General features: G+C 48.1%; 6 protein-coding genes across 6 annotated transcripts; 4 read left to right on the plus strand and 2 right to left on the minus strand.

Annotated features, from left to right (window-relative positions):
* The first annotated feature begins 48 nt into the window (after positions 1-48).
* Mpcp1 (Mitochondrial phosphate carrier protein 1) lies at positions 49-1,957 on the plus strand. The gene is made up of 4 exons (XM_001361093.4): positions 49-207; positions 599-820; positions 876-1,640; positions 1,698-1,957. Exons 2-4 carry the CDS (start codon positions 616-618, stop codon positions 1,862-1,864), a joined length of 1,137 nt encoding a protein of 378 aa, XP_001361130.1. The 5' UTR covers positions 49-207; positions 599-615; the 3' UTR covers positions 1,865-1,957.
* Positions 1,958-2,089: 132 nt separating this feature from the next.
* Positions 2,090-4,924, plus strand: LOC6898553 (ATP-dependent RNA helicase DDX24). The gene is made up of 5 exons (XM_002138540.3): positions 2,090-3,613; positions 3,670-3,789; positions 3,853-4,305; positions 4,363-4,546; positions 4,602-4,924. Exons 1-5 carry the CDS (start codon positions 2,206-2,208, stop codon positions 4,858-4,860), a joined length of 2,424 nt encoding a protein of 807 aa, XP_002138576.2. The 5' UTR covers positions 2,090-2,205; the 3' UTR covers positions 4,861-4,924.
* Positions 4,854-6,430, minus strand: LOC4804597 (sister chromatid cohesion protein DCC1). Its single transcript, XM_001361094.5, has 3 exons — positions 6,281-6,430; positions 5,084-6,223; positions 4,854-5,024 (listed from the first exon to the last, which is right to left on the minus strand). Exons 1-3 carry the CDS (start codon positions 6,316-6,318, stop codon positions 4,925-4,927), a joined length of 1,278 nt encoding a protein of 425 aa, XP_001361131.3. The 5' UTR covers positions 6,319-6,430; the 3' UTR covers positions 4,854-4,924.
* A 1,169-nt stretch (positions 6,431-7,599) lies between these two features.
* Positions 7,600-8,346, plus strand: LOC6898554 (uncharacterized). Its single transcript, XM_033378348.1, has one exon. The coding sequence runs from the start codon at positions 7,617-7,619 to the stop codon at positions 8,205-8,207; it is 591 nt and encodes a 196-aa protein (XP_033234239.1). The 5' UTR covers positions 7,600-7,616; the 3' UTR covers positions 8,208-8,346.
* Positions 8,347-8,487: 141 nt separating this feature from the next.
* Cpr56F (Cuticular protein 56F) lies at positions 8,488-12,322 on the minus strand. Its single transcript, XM_001361095.5, has 2 exons — positions 11,892-12,322; positions 8,488-9,531 (listed from the first exon to the last, which is right to left on the minus strand). The coding sequence occupies exons 1-2, from the start codon at positions 11,895-11,897 to the stop codon at positions 8,857-8,859; spliced, it is 681 nt and encodes a 226-aa protein (XP_001361132.5). The 5' UTR covers positions 11,898-12,322; the 3' UTR covers positions 8,488-8,856.
* CkIIbeta2 (Casein kinase II beta2 subunit) lies at positions 9,589-10,481 on the plus strand. The gene is made up of 2 exons (XM_001361096.4): positions 9,589-10,229; positions 10,294-10,481. Exons 1-2 carry the CDS (start codon positions 9,679-9,681, stop codon positions 10,376-10,378), a joined length of 636 nt encoding a protein of 211 aa, XP_001361133.2. The 5' UTR covers positions 9,589-9,678; the 3' UTR covers positions 10,379-10,481.
* Positions 12,323-13,114: the final 792 nt, after the last annotated feature.

Consider the following 13,114-nt stretch of genomic DNA (forward strand, 5'->3'; position numbering starts at 1 on the left):
AACCGATTCGTTGTGATCGCATTTGACAACCCTGGGCGGGAGGCTGCAAGCTATAGATTTTTTATTGCAACTGCTGCATTTGATTTTCTGGTCTGGCGCGCGACGAACGTTGTTTTGGGTCCTCTAATTTCAGCCCAGCAACACAACTTTACTTCATCTACACTTCAGGCCTTTCTGCACTTCACTTCCGATCCCCAGCACTTTGAAGTGAGTGTTTTTTCGATTCCCCTAGTGCCTCTGGTTTTCCAAAGTTTTTCGAACTATAAGCAAAGTGCTACGCTACCGATTCTCACTGGGAACAAACTATTACGCAATTCTTAATGCTGTGATGAAGTGTTTGCAAGAGAAAGAAAACAATAGTTATGTAAAAAAGGAATTGAAACCATGAGTCCGAAATGAATGTTGTCAAAACGAAACGGTTAAACTATTGGGATTTTTCGAAAATGGAAGTATATCTTCCGTTTAGTTCATAAGTGATTATGGAACAAAGATCACATTGTATGCTTTCTGTTCTATGTATATGGAATCCGTTCGGTTACATCATGACCTTAACCTTAAAGCATCCTAATTCCTCCCTCCGCGTTCCCATCTCTTTTAGCACCTTCTCTTGGCAATATGTTCAAATCAATCTTCGAGTCCGCGCAGAGCTCATCGTTCAGGTCGCCGTTCACCAGCGTCAACTGCCAGGCTGCCACTCCTGCCTCCGACCTTGCGCTCTCTAAAGTGGCATCCCCGTCAGTCTCGGCCCTTGACGATGTCTCGCCCCGCAAACATAGCCCCAACCACAACTTTGCCGCCGCCGCCGCAGCTCCTGTGGGTGGTAAGTGGATGGATGATGATCCAGGGAAACCATTCTAATCTCTGGCTCCGTTTAGATTCCTGCGAGTTCGGCTCGAACAAATACTTCCTGCTGTGCGGCTTGGGTGGCATCATCTCTTGCGGCTCCACACATACCATGGTAGTGCCGCTGGATTTGGTCAAGTGCCGCCTGCAGGTGGATCCGGCCAAGTACAAGAGTGTGTTCAACGGTTTCCGGGTCAGTTTGGCCGAGGAGGGTGTGAGGGGTCTGGGCAAGGGATGGGCACCCACCTTCATCGGCTACTCCATGCAGGGCCTGTGCAAGTTCGGTCTGTACGAGGTCTTCAAAGTCATTTACGGCGATGCCATTGGCGAGGAGAACGCCTTCCTGTATAGAACCGGCCTCTACTTGGCCTCTTCGGCCTCCGCCGAGTTCTTCGCCGATATTGCCCTGGCGCCCATGGAGGCGGCCAAGGTCAAGATTCAGACCACTCCCGGATTCGCCAAGACGCTGCGCGAGGCTCTGCCCAAGATGACTGCCCAGGAGGGCATTGGCGCCTTCTACAAGGGTCTGGTCCCACTCTGGATGCGACAGATTCCATACACCATGATGAAGTTCGCCTGCTTCGAGCGCACCCTCGAGCTGCTGTACAAGTATGTGGTTCCCAAGCCACGTGCCGACTGCACCAAGGGCGAGCAACTGATAGTCACCTTCGCCGCTGGCTACATTGCCGGTGTCTTCTGCGCCATTGTCTCGCATCCCGCCGACACAGTGGTCTCCAAACTGAACCAGGCTAAGGGCGCCTCCGCCCTGGATGTGGCCAAACAGCTGGGCTGGGCTGGTGAGTAGTGATTCTGGTTTAGTGTAAGCCCTTGCCTTAAACTCTACTTTTCTACAGGACTCTGGGGCGGATTGGTGCCTAGGATTGTGATGATCGGCACTCTGACTGCTGCACAGTGGTTCATCTACGATGCCGTCAAGGTTACTCTCCGCATGCCACGTCCACCTCCACCAGAAATGCCCGAATCCCTGAAGAAGAAGTTGGGCGTGACTGGCGAGCAGTAAGCCGTTTAGAATTCGGTTAAGCCTCTTGTTAAACGAATTGGTCGACATTTGAATAGTAAACCCACGATTGAATAAAAACCAAACTTTAAAATATTTATTTTTGTAAATACAAGAAAATTGTGTGTACATTCCGTTTAATTTAACGGAATTTTCTGCCATCGCCATAGGCAACTCTGTATATATTGCACAACACTGAACAGCTGTTCCATGCTGCATAACAGCCCTGTCGAATCAACAATCAAACAGCTGTATGCTGCATAACAGCCCTGTCGAGACAACATATAAACACGCGGTCAGCGGCTAAATTTTGATTTGAATAATTTTTATTTTAATTCATAAAAATGGTGTCAACGGCTAAAACCGCGAAGCTAACAAAGAAAGGAAAGAAAGGTAACAAGGAGATCAAAAATGATAAGGCAGAGAACTGGCAAAAGGTGAAAATAAAGGGCCACGTGATTTCCGATGAGTTTGGCGGCTACGAGGGCCTGATTGGACTGGAAGTTCTGGAGGATTACGATGCAGAGCTGGTAAAGTCTTCAAAGAAGAGAGCCTCTAAAAGGAGTGATAAAAAAGAGAAGGTGAAGAGTAAAAAGAAGAAGGTATCCAAGACTGAGGAGGAGGAGGAAGCCAGTGAGAGCTCCAGTGAATCAGAAAGCGAGGACGAGGTGGTGTTTACGGCCAAGTCCACCAGAAAGGCGCGTCAAGCCGAACGTCATGCACAGAAACTAGAAAAACTGAAGGAGAAACGACAAAAGCGAAAGGAATCGCGAAAGCTGAAAAAGGAAAATATTGAAGAAGAAGATGGTTCGGAGTCGGACGACAATGAGGACAATCCTTCAGGTCAATATGTACTGTTGAGACCTCCACAATCGGACGATGAAAATGAGGAGGCAGCGGAGCCCTCGAGTGATGAAGAAGTACCTCAGCTTGTGCCCGCTTCGACGGAATACGAGGATGAACTGTCCGCTTGGAATGGCTTGGGAGTGCCTTCTAACATTCTACGAGCACTGGCTGAACAGGGCTTTAAGTCACCCACGCAAATTCAGTCCATGACTCTGCCAGCTGCCATCCACGGCAAAAAGGATATCCTGGGAGCTGCAGAAACGGGCAGTGGAAAGACCCTGGCCTTTGGCATTCCGATGCTGGCTGGAATTATGGAGCTGAAGCAGAGAAATGCTAGTTCTGGCATTCGCAAGGCCCCCAAAGTGAAGGGCGCGCCAATAGCTCCGCCAGCCGACGATGAGCATGAACTGACGCCGCCGCCTGACGAGCTGGACCACGTGTCTGGTGCCAGCGATGAGGACAGCGACGCCGAAGAGCGGGAACAGCGCAAGCAAACTCCCCTGTACGGTCTGGTGCTAACACCAACTCGGGAGTTGGCCGTCCAGGTAAAGAATCACCTGGTGTCTGCAGCTAAATACACTGGAATCAAAGTAGCTGCTATCTTCGGGGGCCTGTCCGTAGCCAAGCAGGAACGTGTGCTCCGGCAGTGTCCGGAGATCGTTGTGGCCACCCCCGGCCGTCTCTGGGAACTATTTGCGCAGGGCAACCAGCACCTCAACAAACTGGATGATTTGAGCTTCCTGGTTATTGATGAAACGGATCGTATGGTCGAGAAGGGTCATTTCGAAGAGCTTAGGAGCCTTCTCAAGGTGCTCAACGCAGACGAGCAAAAGAAGCAACAACGCCAAAACTTTGTTTTCTCCGCCACACTAACTTTGGTCCATGATCTGCCAGATCATATGCAGAGTAAGATAGAGAAACCTTTCATCGATGTCAAAATATATGTAATTTTCTTCTCGTAGAGCGCAATGTGGGAAAGCGTCCCAAGTTTGTGAAGCAAACGGTGGATCAGAAAATCGAAAGCCTCATTGAGGAGCTGGGCATATCTCAGCCCAAAATTGTAGATATAACCAGCACTCAACGTGAGTAGATCTCATTGGAACCCCAAATGGCATCCAAAATAAACCTTAAATGATCTCTGACAGAAACCGCTCAAACGTTGACCGAAAGCCGTCTGCTGTGTCCCATCGATCAGAAGGACTTCTATCTGTATTACTTCATCCAGCGCCATCCCGGCCGCACCATCGTCTTCTGCAACTCCATAGACTGTGTGAGGCGTCTGGCCACGCTCTTTGGCCTGCTGGATTGCAGTCCTCTTCCCCTCCATGCCAACATGATTCAGAAGCAGCGCCTGAAGAACCTTGAACGCTTCCGCGACTGTCCCACAGGTCTGCTAATCGCCACAGATGTAGCTGCCCGTGGCCTGGACATTCCGAATGTGGAGCATGTGATTCACTATCAGGTGCCACGCACCAGTGAGAACTATGTTCATCGCTCGGGCCGTACTGCTCGAGCCAATAAGCATGGAATAACTGTCATGTTCATGGAACCTGGAGAGGTCAGAAGCTACGTGAAGCTCTACAAAACGCTAGAGAGAAGTGAGTGATACTTAGATATCGCGAAACAACTTATTCACACACAATTTATTTTTGCAGCCGAGGATCTGCCACTATTCCCCATCTCGGAGCGTTTTTTGGCCGGTGTGAGAGAGCGTGTAAACCTAGCTCGTGACCTCGACAAGGAGGAGCTGAAACTCAAGCGGGTTCAGAGCGAGCGTGGCTGGATGAAGAAGCACGCCGAGGAAATGGACATGATCATTGATGGCTACAACGATGAGTCGTAAGTCTACATGAAACCACATTAAAGTCTGCTCTAATATAACAATTTGGTGTAGTGGCAGCGACCAAGATGAGGATCCCTTTGTGATAGAACGACGACGCAATCGCGTCCACGTGGAAACAGTGCGGGCACAGCTCCATTCTCTCCTAGCTCAGCCCCTTTTCCCCAGAGGCTTCAGCTTCAAGTATCCCAACAGCGAGAACGCTGATGTAACCACGAGTCATACCACAAGTGCCGTGGATACTATGAAGGCGGCCATCGAGGACCAGAAGCTAGCCAAAAAGCAACGAAACAAACGGAAAAAAAATGCCTAAATCAACATTAGTTTACTTAAAAGATTCACAAAGGATTATACGAATAAAGTTCCGGATAAGTTGATCAGTGCTTCGACACGTAGTACCTAACGCCAGCTTCGGTCAGAGAGCGCGCGTTCTTGGCCAGCAAAGTGGAAACAGACAGAGTTGGAGTTGTGAAACACCTAGAATAAACGTAGTTTTCAGACCAAGTGAAAATAACGATAAACCCACTCATGCTTACTCAATATACGGTTCCATCTCCTCCAGGGTCCATTTTCGTTTCGTCTTGAACAGATCCCTCATGCGATCGTTGAGATTTGTGGGAAGCCGCTCTTCGGCCAGCGAGCGTATACAAGGCTGTGCCCCCTCCGAATCGCAGATTCCCAGACCACGTAGATATTGCATCTCACAGGACATGCCCTCGGGCATTGCCTCCTGCCACGAACGCATAAATTCCTCATTGCGGAAACGCAGCCCCGGCTGCAGAATGTTCTGGGCGACAATCCGAGCGACCAGGGATTCCTGGTAGGAGAACTGGCCTGGACAGCGCTCGCTGGGAATGGTATAGATGTCGAAGAGTCCAGTCACTACAGGCTCTGGTGCAATGCCCTTCAAAGCGCTGATTGTTTCCCCCCTTTCCACTTCGTCCAGGGCCCAGGAGTTTTCGCTGATCAAACCGAGCATCAGACTGATTATTCGATACTCGTACTCGTATTCCAATACGCGTATATGACCATCGAACTCCAAGGCGCGAAAGTTCCGTAGACCCTCCTCAAATTGTGCCCTACTGCACTGGACCGTGTCCAGCAATTGTTGATAGCTGAAGAGGACCTTCCGCTCAATGCAATACTCGTTCTCCGGCCCCGAATACCGAGTTAGTTGAAGCAGCTCGCCCAGTTTGCGGAAGCGGGGCTTGATCTCGCGGCACTCAAAGTATTCATGGAACACGGCCAGGACCGAACGCTGCTCCAGAGTACGAGGCACTTCCAGGTCATCTTCTGTGCTGTCGTTGAGACTTCGCTCCAGAGAAGCGTTTGCATTGCCTGTGCGCGGGCTCTTAAGTGGGGATGTGCTGGTGGCAGCGCCAAACTTTAAATCCGGCACGAGCAACAAGCTGTTGGAGATCTCAGCGCCCTTAACATCGTACGTCCGCTCGTCAGTGCAGAGCACGATCTTTTCATTAAGGCCACCCTTGAAGTGGAGCGTCTGACCCTCGCGGATGTGATGCAGCATGTGGGAATCAAGCTCTAGCAGACGCAGATTGTCGGCGACAATATTTGCCGAGGGGTAATACAGTGCCTGAGTAACTTGGGTGAGCTGCCTCTCGTCCAACTTGGCATGTTTCACAATTGCCTTTACATCCTCCGGCGTGCGGACGTATCTATCAATGGAAGAGGATTTTCCCAATGAATCCCATGAATGTTTATTGGACACTTACAGCTGGGGAGCGTTTTCATCTACTTCCATGGCCTCCATATTAACTAAATAGCCATATTAGCCATGCCCATTATTTTGGCGCAATTTTGGATCCTCAACAACAATAACATCTCGTATGAACTTATCCCACTTAAGCCCCCTCTATTTAACAATTGAGGTAAATGGCGGAATATATTAACGATTGTAAATTCTTCTTGTAGATCCGTAGATTCCTCTGAACTTAAAAAAAACTTGAACCTGAACCGTGTTAAAATGATAAAATTTGTATAATTTTCTGTGGAAAATTGAGATTCCCCCTTGGCTTATAATAGGTTAATCGTTCTCCGTCGAGGTTTGGTAACCACTTTGTTCAATTTTGATCTTCCGTCGAATATTACTAGCTATATAGAACATTTAACCATGCCGTCATAATTTTATACGATTGCTGAAACAATTTTAATCAGGATTAAATACTTTTAAGTACTTGCATGTTTTTTGTTTTGACAAAAACACGGTTTTAACAAAACTGTTCAATAGTCGCAGGCTGTGACGTCAATGTTGCTGGTATTTGCAGACTCCTTTCTTGTCAACCAGGCGATGACCCTATTTCGTGAATATTATATAAAGATACTGTTCTCCAACCTGCTTTAAAACGTAATAAGTAAAAGCCTTGTTTTAGATTGCATTTTGTTGGTCTATTCATGCATTTGATTAGGTGTTAATTAGAGCCTGGAATGACACACAATTTAAATCCTCTAGGTCCTTTAGTTTTGCAGCCCTAGTAAATAGATCGTGTAGATTTATAGTGCCAGCGTATGGTAAACTGTAAGTAACGTATTTTTTTTTTCAAATTTGAAAGGACAGCCAGCATTTGGAGAAAGAACACAGGTTAAGAAGCCTTTGTAAATAGATAATGACTTTGAACTTGATGAACACGTCACTCTACGAATGGTAATTTGGAGGTAACTATTAGTAACGAGAAAACCTATTTTTTATGATATTGTCTGATAACGGTCGCGCCTGTGCCAAAAATGTGCTCATCCGTTGTCTAAAGGTCATATTCACGCGATTCTGTTGCGTTTTCTGCTTGTCGATTGGATACGTGACTATGTGGCCTGAGATGCAACAGATGCCATCGCCTCGTCCAATGTGTGTCAGCCGAAAAGGGCGCGTGCCTGGCATATCAACGATGCGAGTGGTTTAGATATTTTAATATAAAAATGCGTAAGTCCCAAACATTTGATTGCAGTTTCGATTGTAACGTCCATCAAAATGCTGGCAAAGGTAAGGGATTACTGGATTAACACCAAAATATGTGAAAAACAAATTCCTTTTAGATAATTCCATTGATTGCTTTGATGGCCAGTGTTCGAGGAGAGCTGCCTACTAGTCGGGGAGCTCCATATGCCCCGGCTGGATGGCAGCCACGGGTTCCCTTCAAGCTACCCAACGAGTACTTCGCTCCCATCCGTACCAATCAGGGTTCAGGTGTGAAGATCACCAAGGAACGCGTGGAACATGCTGGACGAATAGACACGCCTCAATCGAACTATTTGCCTCCTTCTCCCTCTCTACTAGATGTGCCCGAGGAGGAGGGCTTGCCCAATTCCAATCTGGGAAACTCTCCGGACAGGAACTCCCTCCGTCCATCCAATCAATACGGTGCCCCTAATCTTGATCCTAATCCTGCTTTCAAAATCATCTATCCCGATGATGAGGAGTCGTCTACTTCTGATTCGGCCAACCAGCGGCAGTCCAACGTAAGAGAGGGTCGCTATTATATCGTTTCGAAGGATAACAAAATACAGAGGGTTTCATTCCGCGCACTGCAGAAGGTCGATGATGATGATGACTTTACGGCGCAGCTGAGGTACTCCACCGTGGGTCAGCTGCAGGATCCGGTCTATCGGTACAACAGCCAGGGACAACTGGAAAGGGTCCTCAAATAGACTCTATTCTACTGAAATTTTACAGCTTTCCAGGATAAAAAACGATGTAGTTTTTGTTCTTTTTCTGACTTTGTTTTATACAAAAATGCATCTTTATTCGTTTAATTATTAAATATACACAAGAAATCTCATATGTTCGTTTCCTTTGCATGTTTTCCATTTTCTCATCTCGTTTTGGGATTTCCTCAGCTAAAAATTAAATACAATGCTTATTTATATGAATGTGTGAATGCGTTAATGGTCATAGATGTGATCGAGAGTGTGTGCGGTGTGTGACGGTGTGTGCGTGGACTAACACAATTGAGGCGCTTAAACAAAACAAACGGCAAAAAATACAAAATGGAGCACGTGGCATAGAGACAGTGGTGGAGATAACAGAACAGCTGGTAGGGGGGAACGGAGCGCGCCTGGCTATGGCAAAAATGGCGGGCGCTCCACTAGAGGGGGGATAGACATAGAGACGAGCGGGATAGAGATAGATGGAGTAAGACAGTCACTGTCAAACTGTTGAGGAACCGCTGCCCCTGGCATCGGACTTAATACTCGGCCAGGGATTATGCCAGCGATCCCACGAAGTAGATCGTATAGCTAGGGGTCGACTTAACTCGGTAACACACAGAAGGCATCTCTACTCTTCTCCTGCCTCCCTCTAGTAGCCGTTGAACTTGCCCTGCTGCGCATTGCTGTCGTAGCCGCCACCATTGCGGCCGTTGCCATTTCCGTTTCCGTTGCCATTGCCATTGCCGTTGCCGTTGCCCACCTGCTCGTAGCGGATGGTGGGGCGATAACCGTTCTGGTCAGCCTCGTACTCAACGATCTGCTTGCGACCATCGGGCAGGAGGACGTAGTAGCGGCCCACGGCAAGGTCGCCATCGCGGGACTCCATGTGGCCGAAGTCGTTGCCGGACTCGTAGTCCTGCACGTCGTACTTGAACTCGTACTTGGCCGGGCCGTACTGCTCCTCGTCGCGCTGTCCGTATCCATTGCCATTACCGTTGCCGCCGCCGTAGCCGCCGGCTCCGTTACCGTTCTGGCCCTTGAAGATCGCTCCGGTCAGCGCCGGTGCTCCATACTGGCTCTGGGGCTGGGCAATGGGAGCGCCGTAGCTGTTGCTGGGCGCCGCGATGCCGCCTCCATTTCCACCAGTGCGTTGCGGCGGCAGGTAGTTGCTGGAAGGGCTCTGAAAGCCCTGCGTGGGTGGCAGGTAGTTGTTGGAGGGCGCCTGCGGCGACTGGTTGGGGGGCAGATACTGGTTCTGGGGCACTGGAGGTTCCGCATGAGTCCAGGCGGCCAGGCAAACGAGCAGCGCAATCGATGTAAAGCACTATTAAGAATAAAAACAGAAAACATTAGCATTTTATAGCACCAAGTAATCCGCCCCAAGTAGCCCAGTCGGAAACACTCCACCCAGCAAATACAAATCTAAATCAAATTATAGTTTAAGGATCCTTTAGGATATTTTGCTCCAGCTATGACAGACTCGGACGAGACCGCCTGGATCCATTGGTTCTGCAGGCAGCGCGGAAACGAGTTCTTCGCAATGGTGGACGAGGACTACATCCACGACAAGTTCAACCTCAACTTCCTGGACACGGACGTAAACAACTATCGCTGCGCCCTCGAGGTGATCCTCGACCTAAACAATGGCTCCGGCTCCGATAATGTGACCGATGCTGATGTGGAGGCCAGCGCCGAGAAGCTGTACGGCCTGATCCACGCCCGCTTCATCCTCACCAATCGCGGCATCGACTTGATGCTCGAGAAGTTCCAGAAGGGCGTCTTTGGCACATGCCCCCGCGTCTTCTGCCAGCGTCAGCATGTGCTGCCCATCGGCCTGAGCGACAATCCCGGCGACGAAATGGTGCGTCTGTACTGCCCCAAGTGTAGCGATGTCTACCTTCCGAGGTCCGCTCGGCACGCCAACCTGGACGGCGCCTTCTTCGGCACTGGCTTCCCCCACATGCTCTTCATGGTCAATCCGGAGCTGCGACCCAAGCGAGCAAAGGCCAAGTTTGTGCCCAGGTGGGTCCTATACTCGATGTACCCTTTCCTTATTCATACATATATGTATCCCCTCACTTCCCAGACTGTATGGCTTCAAGATCCATCAGCTTGCATATCGCTCTGAGTCGCAAGGAAATCAAAAGGACTTGCAGGAAGTTGAGACCTAGAAGTGCCGCAATTCTGATCACACTAACTAAATTCCCCTTTTTGTTTGTGCTTTCTGTTCATCTGTTTACCTACCCCATTAAACTCCCATAATCATAATCATAATCGTAATTAGGCCTGCTCTGTGTGGCCCTAAAGCAATTGTTTCCACACATCTCGTCTCGATGGTCTGTCGCCGATTCTGGGGCATTGTACGTCTGCTTTTTATAGCTTTTAACTGGGACGTATGCAAATTTGGTGTAATTGTGTCGCTGATCAAGTGAAGGGCTACCTCGTGGTGCAACCTGTGGGAGAACCTCATCTGCATAGGCCGACTGGGATTGCGCCACACGTTTCCGAATGGTTGGCAAAAGATTGTCTAAGTAGAAGAGGGCCGTCAATGACTTTCATGCTTCATTGGCCTTAGTACGCTTACGCTCAGTACGCTTAGTACCGCTTCTGGCCGTCTTTTATCGCTGCCTGGTCATCTCTGTGCGAGTAGACTCCGTACTTGGGCAGTGGTTCGTTCTTCTTCCGCCACTCGAAGTTTTGTTTAATTTATGCATTGCAAAATGTAGTAGCAGATGGTGTTACTTCCACTGCCATTAGGGGCCCAGGTACTGGGATCGGCTGCCTTAATTGCTTCCCAGGTAACAGGAGAGCCCTGCTCATGGATGTTCTGGTTTCATCTGATCTTGTGCAACATCCGAGATAACAAACAACAACAAATAAACAAAAACAGTAGCCCCCTACAACAAATGGATGATGATGGCAGCTTATGAAATTTATTATGCGGATCTCTGGCGGGCACCGCGGACTGAGGCGCTTGATTAATCGCCCAGCTGAACTTGACTCTTGATCTGCCACCCATATTTATCGTTTTATCATATTCCGCTGATGTTTAGGCCAAGTTATAGGTGCGGGATGGCCAATACAAGCGCTGCTTCATTAGCTTGATAAGTTGTTTAATTGATTGATCGATCGATTGCTAAAAAATTGGATTCACCAAATTTGGTTGAAGAAAAATTAGCAGAAATTTGTGTACAACTTTTTTTGCACATTTTTGATCGATTTTTTAAGTATGAGGAAATTTAGTTTAGATCCCAAAAATATTGTATTGGTATAAATAACCAAATTAGGAGATTTTGTTTGCAGTTTCAATCACCGAATGAAGAAAATTGACTTTAGCAAAACTGTCGAAAGGATTCTATGATAAATCCTTAGAATAACCCATTATGTACGTAATATGATTTATAGTATTCCGTATTATTCAGATGTCCTCTTTATGCACATATGTTAAGTCTGATAAATAAGGATATATCCGATAGAAACATCCTCAAAACTTCTAATTTTCATTATCACATTATTTAATCCTTATAATCCTGCCGTGATCCCCTGACCAGGATAATTCTTTGGAACACTGCACACCACTTGACACTTGATCCGTTATTCGACAGTTCTTATAGTAGTATGTATAACACACAGGATCCCATCTCCCAATACGATGATGATGGGGATATCCTACACGATATATACCTTCATTTTGTGTTGTCACTTGTTTGGGGGTTTTGGCACACACGAAATCTGTTTGTTTCCTCTGTGGAACTCTGCTTCTGGGGTTCTTCTGGCGAAGATGGTTGAACGGATTGTGATACTGAAACAATTTCGTAGGCCAGTATTTATATTTGAAATGCGCTGCACCGCGACTCTGGCTGTGGCAGAGGCTGTGGCAGATCTCTCTAACGACGTGGTATCTCAGTCAGCGTCGACTGCGAAAAATCGCGCGCCAAAATGTGTTTTTTTCGGTGTATTTCAATTTCGGTTTTCGAACAGCCACATCAAAAACAACAAAAAGCTCATTACAAAATAAATGCAAAGCAAAAACACTTCAGTAGAGGAAGCAAAGGCACAGAGGTAGAGCAGCAGCCGAAGAGCATATTGCTCTCCGGGCTCACGAGAGTTAGAAGACGGTAAGCGCATTGGAAACGAGTATTTTTTTGGCAGGTGAGGCAAATTACAATAGTAATTCCAAGTGCTCTCTCCCCAACCCAACATTTACCGAAACCCAATTCTCGTTGTCCCAGAAATCCCATTCGGTTACACAGAGAGACCCGAAAAACGGGAATGCCTCACCTTACATTGCTAGGCTTTGGCTAAGCCGAAGCTGTGAGAGAGAGGAAGATCAGGCCAGTGGTTGGAAGGCGATAAAGAGCGGGGAGGGGGTTTGTTATAGTAAACTACTTTGAAATTGAAGCGCCAAACATTTTAACGAACACGAAGGCGGGGGTTTGGCTTCGGCTACAGCGAAGATGAGCTTCCCAGGCACTCGGAAAATGAGACGGGTAGCGGGAGAAGTAATGTAATGTAATGTGCGCTCCTTCCACTACAGACCATAGGCATTTGCTGCCGCTGCTGCCGTCGCTGCTGTTGTCGCTCATGTAATAGCAAAAACAGTTATTTGTAATGGAATTAGTCATACAGCTGGCAGCGACGCCGACAGCAAAGTGAGCGGAGCTCTGCCACGGCTACTCTGCGACTCCACTCGCTCCACGCATCTTCAGTCGCCGCCGAGACAGCAGCGGCAGCGGCAGCGAAACTTTGCCAAAGACAAAAGACTCTTCAGGCTGGAAAGGCGGCCCGGCTGGGGCTGTAAACTCGTAATCGTAATCCGAAATGTTCTCCATGTTTTGGGTAATAGTAATACCCCAACAAATTGTTTCCCTTTAGTGCGTGGGAGTCTCGGTGGGATTTTGTTTCAG

Source organism: Drosophila pseudoobscura, chromosome 3 (assembly GCF_009870125.1).
Source record: "Drosophila pseudoobscura strain MV-25-SWS-2005 chromosome 3, UCI_Dpse_MV25, whole genome shotgun sequence".
NCBI classification, from domain to species: domain Eukaryota; kingdom Metazoa; phylum Arthropoda; class Insecta; order Diptera; family Drosophilidae; genus Drosophila; species Drosophila pseudoobscura.